At 37.2% G+C, this 14,609-nt stretch overlaps 1 protein-coding gene across 1 annotated transcript; it reads left to right on the top strand.

Annotated features, from left to right (window-relative positions):
* Positions 1-6,785: 6,785 nt before the first annotated feature.
* On the top strand, positions 6,786-7,529 carry LOC101706557 (synaptosomal-associated protein 23). Its single transcript, XM_021240375.1, is given in 1 exon segment — positions 6,786-7,529. A coding segment is annotated over 1 exon segment (624 nt). The 3' UTR covers positions 7,410-7,529.
* Positions 7,530-14,609: the final 7,080 nt, after the last annotated feature.

The following is a 14,609-nucleotide window of genomic DNA, read 5'->3' as shown; positions in this document are numbered from 1 at the left end:
AAGCCACCAAGTCTGTGGCAGTTTGCTACATAGCAAGAGAAAATAAATACAACATTCTTCCTTGGCATGTTGCAGAGCAGGGACCCAGTTTGCACTTGGTAACCATGATCATTCACCTCAGTCACTACTCTAACCCTCTTGTTGCGTCATTTAGTGGCATGAGGAATGATAATTGGTCAGGTTCCAATCTCAGCTTCTTGTTTAATGGAACTCTGGGGGAAGTATATATAGCCTAGGCACAGAAATCTTTCAACAAGCAGAGGTCAAAGTTGAATTTTTAGGGGTAATTGTGAAAGAAACCACTTAAATTTCTACCTTTTGATTTTCAGATTTGTATATTCTGCTCATGGTTAAGAGAATCATATATTGAAAGTTGAGTCAGCATAAAGAATGTTATATATGAGTATAATATATATTATATATGAATATAATATACACATTCCTACTAGTAGTATGTGAATTCTGAGTGGGCCAGGGATTAAGCTTAGGAGATACTTTCAAATAGTTTTTCAGGGTTTTTATAGTCCAACTAGCAATGAAGCGAGTTCTAACTGTCCCATATCTTTGTCAACACTTGTTATTGTCAATATTTTAAATTTATTTTTAACTATTTTTGTAATATGCCTTTTCATGACTACTAAGGCACTGAGTATCTCACACTTACTTTCTGGCCATTTGGATTTCATTTTTTGAAAAGTCCTTGTTCAAGTTTTTCACCCTTTCTCACAACCAGAATGTCTGTTTTATTAGTCACTTTCCTGTCCCTGGGAGAAAATACCCAATTAAAACTTAAAGAAGGAGAAGTTTATTTTGACTCATGGTTTCAGAGAGTTCAGTCTGTGATAGGCTGGCTCTAAGACAGAAATGGATAGTGGAAGGGACTGGAGGAAAAAAAGTTGCTCACCTCATGGTGACCAGGAATCACAGAAAGAGGGGAGGAGTCAGGAACAAGAATAGAGCTTTCTAAGTCATGCTGCCAGTGACCCATCTCCAACCAGGTCCTCCTTCCTGAAAACAGTCATCAGTGTATTAATCCATTGATAAGTACAGCAAACCAAACCCTCTCCAAAAGCCCTGTTTTTGAACACATGAGGTCTTTGGAGAACATTTTACATTGAAGTCATAACATCTGTCTTTTCTGCTATTAGTTTGGAACAGTTATTTGTATATTTTAAATATAGTTTTAATTGGTTTCTCTTTGAAAATATCTTCTCCCAAGCTATGGCTTGCCTTGTTATTCTCACAGTGGTTTATTTTGTTGAAGAGAACTTCTTAATTTTAATGAATTTCAATTTCTCAGTGTTTTCTTTTATGTTTTTAATATTTTGTGTTCAGTTTAAGAAACTTTTACCTTCTGCAAAATAATAAAGATTTTTAAATGGTATATTTAGAGCCTTAATTGGTTTACCTTTCAATTTAGGTCTATTAGCCACCTTAAATTAACTTTTAAGAACAGTGCAACGTAGCGGGTCATTTCACTTTTTCTCCATACAAAATCCTATTTACCTAGACAATGTGTCTTCTTTTAACACTTACGTTTAAAGTTGTACGGGAAGTACTGGCCAGCACAGAGAGGCAAAATAAATAAATAAATAAATAAATAAATAAATGTTATAAATATCAGAAAGTAAGAAGTACTTTATTCACATATGGCATATTTGTGTATGTAGGAGATCCAAAAGGTCAAAACACAAAATATTCAAGTTAATATGTGAATTAGCAAGGTAACTAGCTATGAGTTCAATAAACAAAAATTGGGGCTGGGGATTTAGCTCAGTGGTGCTGCCAAGGTCTGGAGTTCAATCCCCAGTACCCCCCCAAAAATTGCATTTGTATATAATAGCAGTAAGCAATTAGAAAATGAAATTTTATAACATTATAATTTACTACAGTATCAGAATCATCAAATACTAGGACTAAATCTAACAAAAAATTGCATACCCTCAACATCGATAACTGTAAATTTGCCCAAAGAAATTAATGACACTTAAACATTTGTGGAGCTATACCATGATCATAGGTGGGAAAATTCAGTAATTTTCAAATTTCAGAAGTTTTTTCTTTTAACAAATCAATTTATGAATTCAATGCAATCTCATTGAAAACCATGAAAGGTTTTTTTGGGGGGTGGGGTAGGGGGAGAGGTGGACATTGAACAAGTAATTCTAAAACTTATATGGAATTACAAAGCAACAAGTAAAGCAAAATTAGAGCAGTTACATGAGTGGATATCAAGAGTTATTCTATATCATCAATAATGATGACAGCTTGCTATTGGCAAAAGAATAGATATACTGAACAATGGAAAAAAACTAAGTGTCCAGAAGCAAACCACAGATTCACAAACTTAATTTACAATAAAAATGCTACTATAATTCAAGGGGGAAAAATAATGGTCTTTGCATTAATAGGCATTATTTATATCTATGGAAATATACTATGGATATAAACCATGGTCTTTTTAATTAAGAAAATGAGTTCTTACTTGTATGGGAAATATAAAAATTTTGAACTCATAGAAACATAAAGGTAGTTAACAGGGGTCAGAGGGGGAGAGAAATGAAGAGATTTTAGTTAAGGAATATAAACTCAAGTAATGAGTAGGTTCTAGAGATCTAACATACAGCATGGTGACAAGAGTTAATATTATATGGTACACTTGACATTTGCTGAAACTAAATCTTAAACACTCACCATACAAAAAGATAACTATGTGCGGTGACTAACATGTTAACTAATTTGATTGTGGTAAACATTTCACAATATGGAGGTTCTTCAAAACATCATGTTTGTATGCTTGAATAGAGACAATTTTTATTTCTGAATTGCACCTCAATCAACATAAAAAAGGCAATGTTTTCCTATGGGTATTAAGGTAAATGTCAAATACAGAGCAAAATCTGATAAATGGAGCATATTCTAAATCCTAGTTCTCATAGTCAAATATGCAAGTATTCTGTCTTGTTTTCAAGAGTGCCCTTCCTTTCATGTAGAGGAAACATGGGAAATATTTTATCAAGATGAATTTCATCAAATAAGTTCCTGTATAGTACTTTTTGAATGTTTGGCTAAATTTAGATGTTGTGAAATCATAAGACTTCTCAATTTAATCCAATTTCAGCACATTCTATAAGCTTCTAGCCCATCAAAAGATTACTCCCAAATATTAATAGAATAAACACACAAATAATTACAAAATTAATCCTTGTACACCATTTGACCACTCATTTAATTTGTTTTGCTCCTCCCTTGCTTTCTTAGGCATCAGTTTCACTCAGTTTGAAAATATTGTTTTTTATAATTGACATCTCAAAGCTTCTAGTAGCTGAAGTTAATCAACAAATTGTTCTAGTTGAATACTTCAATAAAGGAATCTTAGCTGATTCTGAATAAAATACAAAAAAAATAGGACTCATTTACAAGAAAGTACAATATCATTGAAAGAAACTTAAGTTGATTCACAAATTAGCTCTTCAAATATTCAAATTTTTCTAAAATCTGATTGCTGATGGGTTGTAAAGAGGAACTATTCTTATGTAGATATATTCTATTTTGTATTCAACATCCTATCCATCACAAAAATTTAGCTCATTATTATATATATTAAGAACTATTTGTAGATTACTTTAACTGTGGCTTCTAATATGATAGGTAGGCAGCCATAGTTTGTTTGGACAGAGCAATGTGTTCTGTCTGCATCCAACCAATCTGAGTACATTATGCTGCATGCATTTCTTAATTGTGGTATGATATTATGACCCACCAAAATTTATATTCCTATCATCACCACAAAATAGAAAGTTTTATCTTCAATGTTGAACTTTTAATTTACCTTGCCAATTGCATTAGTTTTATATCACTGTGACAAAAGACCAGAGATAATCAATTTAAAAAGAGGAAAGATTTATTTTGGCTCAGTTTCAGAAGTTTCAGTCTGTGATTGTTTGGCTCTATTGCTTGGAACCCATGGTAAGCCAGGATATCATGGAAGGGAGTGCTTGGTGAGAAAATCTGCTCACCTCATGGTGGTCAGGAAGTAGAAAAAGAAAAGGGGCCTAGAACTCAATATCCCTGGCAAGGGTGTGTTCTAGTGAGCTCACGACTTCTCACCAGGTCCTACATCTTAAATGTTCCATCAGCTAAGGACTAACCCTTTAATACTAGAGCTTTTGGAGGGACATTTAAGATTCAAACTATAATGGCAATGTTAGATTTTTCACTTTTGATAGAATGAACTTCCAAAAGTTTTACATTGCCTCTACTATTTGGACTGAAAAAAATCAGAATTAAGTTAGCTGATTTTATTTAGTTGGCTCATTAATGATTCTAATACAAAATCTATTATTAACTCTTCATTAAGCTCTGCTAATAGGGCCAAAGCTTTTAACATATATCACGTCAGCTTTCCTATATGCTCAAGAAAATTTAAATTGAATAATTAAAAAGATTAAATCTTTTACCCTAACAGAAAAGTCATGCTTTACAGAGTGTTATATAAATGAATCTTTTATAGTATCCAGGGATAGTTGTTTTTGTTCAATATAGTCTACTTAAAATACCAATGAACTTTCAAAGTAGCTATCAGTGCCTCTTCAGCAGAACTGGGTCTTCGGTTTTCACTGAGGTGATTGCTATCATTAAAACTCTATTGGTGAACCATAAATGTCGACATTTTGCACGTTACATATTTAGTAAGAACTTTCTTAGAAAATATATGTTCATAACTCCAATTTTATTAAATATGTACTTCTATGTTTTTAGCTTGTCACCGTGAAGGGCTAGCATACAAATAAACATTTCAAAAATTAGAATAAATACTTGCAAACTTACATCATGTAACAAATGATGAATCATCCAACCAAGACTTACTCTCCATATACCTTTATTAATCTTATATATTTAATGTTCGTCTGATCTACTTTTTCTTACATTTTTCATTGACTCTTCTTTGTGTTGTCTGGTTGCTTTCAACATTTCCTAGGCTGATCACAGGCCATGGTACAAACTTAGTTGTCTGAACACACTAAGTAGTCAGCAGGACTGAATATTCACCATCCCCAAATGCGGGAGACTGCAATATTTTGGCGGGGGGGGGGGGTTACCGGCGATCAAACTCAGGACCTTGCACTTTCGAGGCAGGCGCTGGAACCACTGAGCTAAATCCCCAGCCCCAAGGGAGACTGCAATATTATGTTCAAAGCAGGCTGTAAGCAGTGCCAGCTGTAAAGAGTTCACCCTACCATTGGCATTTTTATAGGAATGAGTCTGGCCAAATCCTGTGCTGAGGTCAGAGTAACTCACACCCAAATTCTGCTCCCACAACTAAAACCTTCTTACTAGAAGGACAATGTTCAAATTACAACCATTTATTTTATCTGTTCTCTTCCTAATTTGAGAATGTTTTATCTTGTCTTTTATAAGCCTTGCTTACATTAATTTCCATAAAAACTGCATGAACGGCACATCTTTACACATAGTGCTATACTTGCATGTAGCTCACCTTTACCCCAATTGATTACCAAGAAAAATCAGTGGCTTAGACTGGCCAGCCTTTGTTGGATGCACCAGCATTGGTCATCCTGGCATCCTGCTTTCTGTCTCTCTTATTCTATCTTTTAGGCTTTTTTTCCTCAGGCCTGTGTCTTACACTGGCCAGGAGACTGGACCCTACTGCAGAGGTTTCCAGTAACAAATGCTCCAGGGGTCCCCAGTACCCCAGGGCACTGGAAGAGGTAGGCTGCTTTAGCATCTTGACTTAGAACACATTACCTCTCACCAGTGACTCACTTCCCTGCATCCTGTCCATGAGAGGAATCTTATGCTATGCTACACCTAGAGACCTGATATAGCAAATGCTCTCAACTTTCCAGCCCATAACCTCATCCCTTTACCATTTCATAGATTCCACTTTGAATTATTAATTCGTGCATCTTTTTGCCAGGAAGCTATTTCTTTACATGGGAGCCTATTTAGCTGCTTGTGCAGAAGGCAAAGAAGTCTCCCACCTTCCCCTACTCTCAGTATCCAGTGACCAATGGTTGCCAGGAGTTGATATATACATACTTCAGCTTTTTTCTTATAAGGGACAATTTAGAATATTTTTTACAATAGTTCCACAGAATTTTACCAGTGGTATTAAGTTCCAGTTTTTCACAAATTGATAGTATAGCCTTTATTGAATATTTTCCCTTATACTCTCCTAATCATCTAGTCTTTCCTTCACCTCCCAAACAAATTGTTTGACTTCTTTTACTAGAATCCGATTTTGGAGGAACCTAAATAAAGACAGGTAGTATCAGAAGTTGTCCATTATTCTTCACACCTAGAAGAACCTGGAATCCAACTCCAGAAGGAGAGGCAAGCAACCAAGAACCCAGTAAATTTGGTTGGCAAACCACTTTTAGAAGCTGATTACCTGAAAACAAGAGGATTGAACATGAGTTCAAGTCCATCGTGGGCTACATAGGAGAGGTTCAAGACCAGCCTAAACTACAAAGTGAGACCCTGCCTCAACAAAACAAAACAAAACCATGGAATGACTGTTTATCCTATAAGATCTGGGCCATAGTCCAAGGAGAAGTATACAGAAGACCAAGGTCGGACACTGGGACCTACAAGGAGCAGCTCTACACTTCTAACAAGGATGCACTACGAGAAAGTTCCAACAGGTTGTATTGTTACTAATGTATTTAAACCACTGATCATTGGATTTTTCTGGAATTTTCTCATCTTGATTTTTAATATCTGCATTTCCACCCCTGTGCCTGGTGGAATTCTGATTCATTATGGATAATCTGTCCCATGAAGACCTTCAGCTGAGGGGTAACCAGCTCACTGATGAGTCTCTGGAGAGTACAAGGAAAATCTTGGGCTTAGCCATTGAGTTTCAGGATGCAGGAATCAAAATCATCACCATGCTGGATGAACAAGGGGAACAACTAAACCTCATAGAAGAAGGCATGGACCAGATAAATAAAGACATGAGAGAGATAGAGAAGACTTTAACAGAACTAGACAAGTGCTATGGCCTTTTTGTCTGTCCATGCAACAGGTCAAAGAACTTTGAGTCTGGCAAGGCCTATAAGGCAACGTGGGGAGATGGCGGAGGCAACTCACCTAGCAACGTGGTATCCAAGCAACCAGCCCGAGTCACAAATGTGCAGCCTCAGCAGTCAGCCAGTGGCAGATACATTAACCATATAACTAATGACACCAGAGAAGATGAGATGGAAGAAAACCTGATTCAAGTGGGTGATATCCTGGGAAATCTACAGAACATGGCCTTGGACATGGGGAATGAAATTGAAGTTCAAAATTGACAGATAGACCGCATCACAGAAAAGGCTAACACCAACAAAGATCGTATTGACATTGCCAATACCAGAGCAAAGAAACTCATTGACAGCTAAACCTAAAAGAAAAAAAGAAGTGGTCCTAGGAAGCAGATCTTCAAAATGAGATTCTAGAATTGGTCACTCAACAGTCAGATTAAGTACAAATGTGAAATATTTTGAGATTAGAGGCACTGGTCTAGAAGATATATGGAGGGACCCATGGAGTGGGTACAGACTATGCAGAACTTTATGTGTTATGTCACACCTGTAAGGGAGTATCCACTGCATAGACAGTCCCGAACATGAAGCAGGTAAGAAAATAAGTAACAGTCAACCAGCCTCTGTTTTGAGTCACATGAGGGCTTATATAATGTGTGTATGATCAATGTAGGCCTAATAATAGAGATGGAGTCTATGTATGGGCAAAAAAGAATGGACTTCATCTCACCAAAGGTGCTGTAGCTAATGCCAATGATGAATGCCCAGCCTATTGTAAGGGCAATATATGTAGCAGATCCCATATTGCAGAGTGGGGGGATAATCAGGAACCAAGCATTTTAGACTGATTCATACATATGCCCCCCACAATTAAGTTTCAGTTGCCTTCAGAGGTAGCTGGCTTGAGTCCACACCTCTGATTTGCTATTTTCCCTCCCTTGTTTCACATCCTTTGCTCGTCTACTTGCATTAACCTTCACTTTCAAAATGAATGTCATGTATCAGAATTATTTTTGGGCGGTCTTCTTTTGAGGAAACAAAAAGAAAAAACAAATTGAGAAAAGAGAGATGGGTTATTATTGAACTCAGTACCATGCTCAGTCCTCATGTATATCATAAATGATAAACTGAGAGAAATAAGAAACATACGTGTAGTTCTTTAAACCCATCCCAGCTTATATTTGTACAGATATTAATTATAACATTTCATTAAAATGAAAACTCCAAAAGCAACATTAAACCAAATGAGACAATGAAACAGTAAATATAAAGTGGAATGTCCCCAGAAAATTAGGATTTCAGCTGTCCCACAAATATGCTTAGTCCATGACTATCCTTTGAAATTTGAACTGACTTCATCATTTGGATTTCATTTTTGTTTGATGTTCATGTGAACTCCAAGTAACAGATTCCTGACTTTCTCCTATATTTTGACCCTTGACGTTTGCCCGATGCTGAAGATATCACTTCATCTTGGTCTTGTGAATTGAGAATACTTTGTCATGATCAGAATCCCTGCTAAATCAAAGCATCTGACTCTCACAAGTCTTTTGAATGTTAAGCCAATAATTGTTGTCCATTATTATTTTTGTGAATAATCTCAACCTTTACATTCGTTTTCCTGTAAGTTTTTTTCTGTCTCTTTAGTGTCTGTTATACATCTCTATTCCCTAGCACTTTGAATTTTTCCAGTGGTCTAGGGAGCATCCCAGTCTGATTTTGAAGCAATCATTTTTGAATAGTACAGTTTCTATTATACTGTCCAGCCTGGACCTCTTCCAAACTTGAGTGAGCATGCTTGGCTCTTAGGGATATCTTCCACTCTCAACAACTCTGGGAAGCAGAGTGATGTCCAATTCACACATTCCCAGCTTTTAGCAAAAAGGAGCATTTTAATTGAATTCCAAGGCAGTTCATTTGGGATCTGGAAATTTGTCACTGCTTGTGGGTGGTCTCTTGAGAAGGGTGTGTGTGTGTGTGTGTGTGTGTGTGTGTGTGTGTGCATGTGTGCATGTGTGTATTTCTTTTCTTCTTTTGGTTGGGTCCAGCTAAGATGTATTTGGTGTACTGAGTCATACAGACAAATACAGCTCTAGCCCCAGCCATGTTCCTGGATCATCAACCCTGCATAATACCCCTTTCTTAATTATGAAGGGGGCCAACATCTACTTAGCAACAGGATATTCACCTAATACCAGAGTTGACGCCTTCATAATGCCTGGTGAATCTCAGAAGAGAAGACTTGTCTGTCTCTTTCACTTGTGACCTCACCTCTGTGTCCTTCCAGGATGGCACAGTTAACTAAGAAAGCATTTTAACTGAGAAATTTAAAAATATCTCAGACAGCATACTTCAACAATCAAAATATTCCACCTTCTGAGAGGAATAATTACAGGCCTCCCGTCTCTTCTATCTTTCACAGAAAGATCTGCATGACTATCTCTTGTTCCATCATTAAAGGAGAAATATTTTGTGTCTGCAGAGACAGAGGGTTCACACTGGGAGTTTGGGCTTTTTGTGGTTGACTGATTAGTAGCCCCTGAGGAGAATGAATTGAAGTTTTTGCTTTATTGATTCAGATTTCCCTTGAGGCTCTTATGTTCTCCTGGGATACAAAAGTTATCCAGACTGTGGAATCAGGAATGGTTTTCTGAAGCTTGAGGTGAAAGCAAAATTTTAGAAAGATCACTAGAAGCTGGCTGGGACCCCTGTTTGCACAAACTAGCCTAGATCACAGTGGATTCTTGGTGAGATCAAGATTCTTTTCCTACTCTCAGAGGTACAGTACAGCCAGTGTGGCACCTATCTGTTCATACTATCTCACCAGGCTCAGCTCTCTTTCTTCCATCTTCAAGGAGTTGTTTAAAAGCCAAGCAAACATCCTTGTTTTCCCTGTCATTTGTGATTGGTATGCAAGCTGTTGAACTTTTCTACAATGCTCGCTGTAAATTTGATTTTATGGTTCAAGTTCATCTTATATCCTCAGCCTCTTCAAGGACTGTTGCCCTTAACAAAAGTCCGACTCTCCCTCAGGACACAATTTCTCTTCATAGCTCAACATACTTGATTATCACCAATATGATAATAATGATGACAGAGCAAGAGTATAAATATTCCAGATCAGATGTAAACATGCCATTAGCTCCATTTTTCTCCTTACAACTTGTCTGATCCTTTACATATGCTCCCCATCTACCTACTGGGGATGCATGCATCTAAATCTATCTCTGTGCAGACAATAACCTTGGAATCTATTCGTGTTTAGTCCAGTGGCATATCTTTGTTGACCCAGCCTCATCCTCCTCAGGATTCTTATGGATTTCTCTGATTCTCTGGCAAGTCCTTCATCCAGAATCCTTACCATGTGAGTCTGTCACAGTTTGAAGACTCTATAATACCCAGCTTACTTCCTCTTCTGTCAATCATTTCCTGTGGAAGATAGACCTGTGGAAGATAGATTTGAGATAGCTTTGCTATGGTTTTTGAATGTGTGCCTCACATTTCCCTCAGAAATCTGGTGTTCCTGGTATTAGTGCAAAGATTCAGCACATGACTTTCTTCTTTGCAGCAGTTCTACAATCTCTGATCTAGGGTCCCTAGCTTCACCTTTGACCTCAGGCCATCTTGCTCTGATTTATAATCTCAACCTGTTTAACCTTATCTGGGTCTAGATCTTCGGTACTCACTTTGGTTCTTACTCCAGGTCTATCTGGTTTCCAGGGATTATTTCCCCCAGTTTACCACTTAACAAGAACCTAGCAATTTTTTATGAAAAGGAAAAAGAAGAAAAGAATGGGAGCATCCATTAAACACCACTTGTGGATTATTATGATGCTAAGTTCTCTATGTTCTTCACTTCTTTTAATCCTTATAACAACCCCGTGAAGTTTGCATTATCATCATTCTTTTAGAGATGAGGAAACTGAGGCTCAAGGAGATTAATTAGGTTAGGGAGGTCACAGAACAAATATGAGGAAGCAAGGTTAAAACACTAGTTAGTACAGACCTACAAGTTCTATTTTCTCATGACTACATCATGTCATCTATGCTATACTTAGCTTTTATTTATTGTTTTCCACCAACCTCCTAAATTCTCCACTGAGGCTGGGTCCCGTGTGACTTCCATGGAGAATACTTCCATTTTTCTCAGCTACAGGTAATCAAAGGCTCCTGTTTCTCTTTCTGTGCTGGCTTGGGCAATATCCCCAGCGTCTATTGTCTATGTAAAGAACACCCAGGCGTACACGTCACCCTTGGCACACATGTCTGCTGTGTCTCGATAACAGTGACTGAGCTCTTCCTCTGCTTCAGACTGCCAGATGTGTCTTTTACTAAAATAGAGAAGGGCTACTTAGGAAAAATTAGTCACTGCTTACAACATTATCTATCTAGTTATTCATTTTAGACTATTAACTTCTTGCTGTGATAGATGAGAACTCAGCTTATGCTATCCCCAGGGCCATCCCAGACTAAAATAGTTAACTATTCTGTTTAGTTCCTCCATTAATTAACTTGTAAGGTTTAATGTTTATCTAGTTTTTGTTCAATCAGATATGGACATTTTCTTTAGACCTCTCACTTTATAGGACTAGAATACTAATACATCTATCTTTCCACTTTCCTCTCTATTATTTTGCATCTTCCTTCTACATCCCAGGATGACAGACCAACCATATTTCAATTCTACACTGTTAAGGGTAATGAATTTTCAATGTCATGTCTATAGATTGATTCCAAAATTTAAATGCCATCAGTATTCTCATTGTGGGGACCATACAAATATTATGCCCTGCAGAGCCGAGTAATTGAATTCCATTGAATTGGAATGATGTGTTCTGATCACATTTACTTGCTTAATTATTTGCCCTTCGGTTTCTTCTAATTCTCCCTCTCGGTATTGTGGACCTTTGCCACATCCCTAAGGTCTTTGGGTGTCTGTCTTAAAGATTTCACTGACTCTGTGACGTCCTCCCTGGCTCTGGTTCCGTCTCTCATGGACTCTCCTGCTCAGCCCTGAAGTGACTATTTCCTAGGCTTGATGAATACCTGTCACTCTTCTTTCATTACTGTCTTGGGCTGGTCTCACTCTTCTGTGGAATCCATTTCTTTTTCTGTCTTCTTTTAAACCTTCAGGAATTTTCTATGGAAGAAAAAGTATTGGCAGTGGTGTTCTGAGCTTTGTCTTTATCTCATCCTCATATTTAATTGGTAGTTTGTCTGAACTGGGAGCTTCCTGAGCATGTTCAACAATGTCCTGTTGTCTTCTAGTATCCCATTTGTAAATAAAACCTGTTGTCTTTGTGTATACAGGAGGAGAGACAGGCAAAGTGAAGTCAACTCCCAAATACAGGTTTTCCCTCTTGTGTGCATCCCAGGCCATTACAGGGCAACTCTAAATGAAGAGCCTGTCTACAGTTCTGAAGAGGCTCAGTTTTCTCTTCAAATCTGTTACACTCCCTGATATTCTCCCACCTACTTTCCATCAACTCTACAGATTTGTGCTGCAACATATCTGTTGCTTTTATCTCCATTCTTTCTGTTTTTATGGAGGCAAATGAATTTTTATCTATTGTTTTTCATTGCAAGGGTGCCTCAGGAGGGAAAAGGATAAACATACATCTTCAATCCTCTCTCTTGGACCAGAAGCTCTAATTTGCATTTTAAAAAGATCCCCTTATTAAAAAAACAAACAAACATAGAAACACAGAATAGAATGGTGATTACCAGGAGCTGGTTGAAGGTGGGTGGGTAAGACTGTGGGATAATTGGACAAATGATTCAATCTTACATTATGAGGTGAATAAATTCTAGAGACCTAGTGTAGACCATATTCCTGTACTTAATAATATATTGCATACTTGAAATTTGTTTTAAAAGGGGAGCTCAGGTAGTGAAAAATTTTTTTGGTATCATATAGATTTTGTTAATCTTGGTCATGGAAATAGTTTCACAATGTATATCAAAATATCACATTATATACCTTGAAAATATACAATTCTATCATTCATAAATAAAGCTGGAGTGGGAAGAAGATATACTTGGATGCTCTGAAGTCAGAGCGTTAGATGAAGGCTAAGAATGCACACAAGGAGACCAGGTAGAAGACTACTGCATAATTCTTGAGAAAGATAACACTGTTTTGAAACAAGCTGGAGAAAAATGGGCAGTTTTGAAATAACTCTAGCATTAGGACTTACATAACGTGCTGGCTGAGTATGGGAACATGAGGAAGAGAGAGGAATTAAGGACAATTCCAAGTTTCTAGATTGAGCATCTACGTGGTGGCATTTACTGTTTGAGAGAAAGGGATGGAACTACTTTTGAAGGGAAACCAAAAGTTTTATTTGTAAAAACTAAGATTGATACTCCAATTAGACAGTCAAGAGAAGATTGTCAAATGGAAAGTCAGATGCACACTTCTAGAGCCCAGAGAAAGCGGTCTGGAGTTGAGAAAAATTAGCAATTTCCTTAGTAGATAGATGGCATTTAGAGTTCTCATTTGGATAATTTCTAGGGATAATGTTCCAAAATATTCACATTAAAGCAAAATATTCATTATTATAACAAAAATTACACAACTGACACAAACATTATACTTCAGCCATTGGAAATGAAGAATCTGTAAGGAAAGAAATGTACAATTATTGAGAACCATAACGTATTTCCTCTGTCACTAAGAAAATCATGAGAGTTCAAATCTAGATCCAAGTTCCTTTAGATTTGTAATGTTCCTTCTTTTCCACTTAAATAATCTGAAATATAAAACCCTCCCTAAAATAATGGTAAAATGAGGAGTCTCCAATCCTACCAACTACTAGGTATACACATATGCTTCTGTCTTCTCATCATTAGAATGCAAAAATAATAACTAATTCATTGTTTTAGTCACTTTCTTCAGTGCTGAGACACAACTGCTGACACCCACAAATTCAAGGAGAAGAGGTTTATCTTGGGTTATATTTCAGTCCATGGTCTGCTGGCCACAGGGCAGGAATAGCACAGCAGAGGGGCATGACAGAGAAAAAGCTGCTCAACCAGTGGCAGCCAGGAAGCAGAAAATGCAGGGAGGAGCAGCAAAGGGAGACATACCTTGCAGGTCACGCTCCCAGTGACTTGTCTGTTCTGAGCACAAAACCCCTCCTAACAGCAAGTCAGCTGTAGCAGCCTCAAAATCCAATCTTCTTTGCCAAGGACAAGAACTATATGATCATCTCAATAGATGCAGAAAAAGCATTCGACAAAATCAAACAAGCATTTATGATATAAGCCCTACAAAACATTGGGATAGATGGTCTCCACCTCAATCTGATAAAAGCCATCTATGAGAAACCAACAGCCAATATCATACTAAATGGTTAAAAACTGAAATCCTTCACACTAAAATCAGGAACAAGACAAGGATGTCCACTAACACCACTCCTGTTCAATATAGGAAACATTAGCCACAACAATTAGAAAAGACAAAGAAATAAAAGAAATAAAGATAGGAAATGAAGAAGTCAAATTGTCATTATTTGCAGATGACATGATACTGTATATAGCAGACCCCAAGAACTC

This window comes from Heterocephalus glaber, unplaced genomic scaffold (genome assembly GCF_053883595.1).
Source record: "Heterocephalus glaber isolate CG9 unplaced genomic scaffold, H.glaber_assembly_v1.0 deba00001773, whole genome shotgun sequence".
Taxonomy (NCBI): Eukaryota; Metazoa; Chordata; class Mammalia; order Rodentia; family Bathyergidae; genus Heterocephalus; species Heterocephalus glaber.
This window is presented reverse-complemented; position numbering and strand designations above follow the sequence as displayed.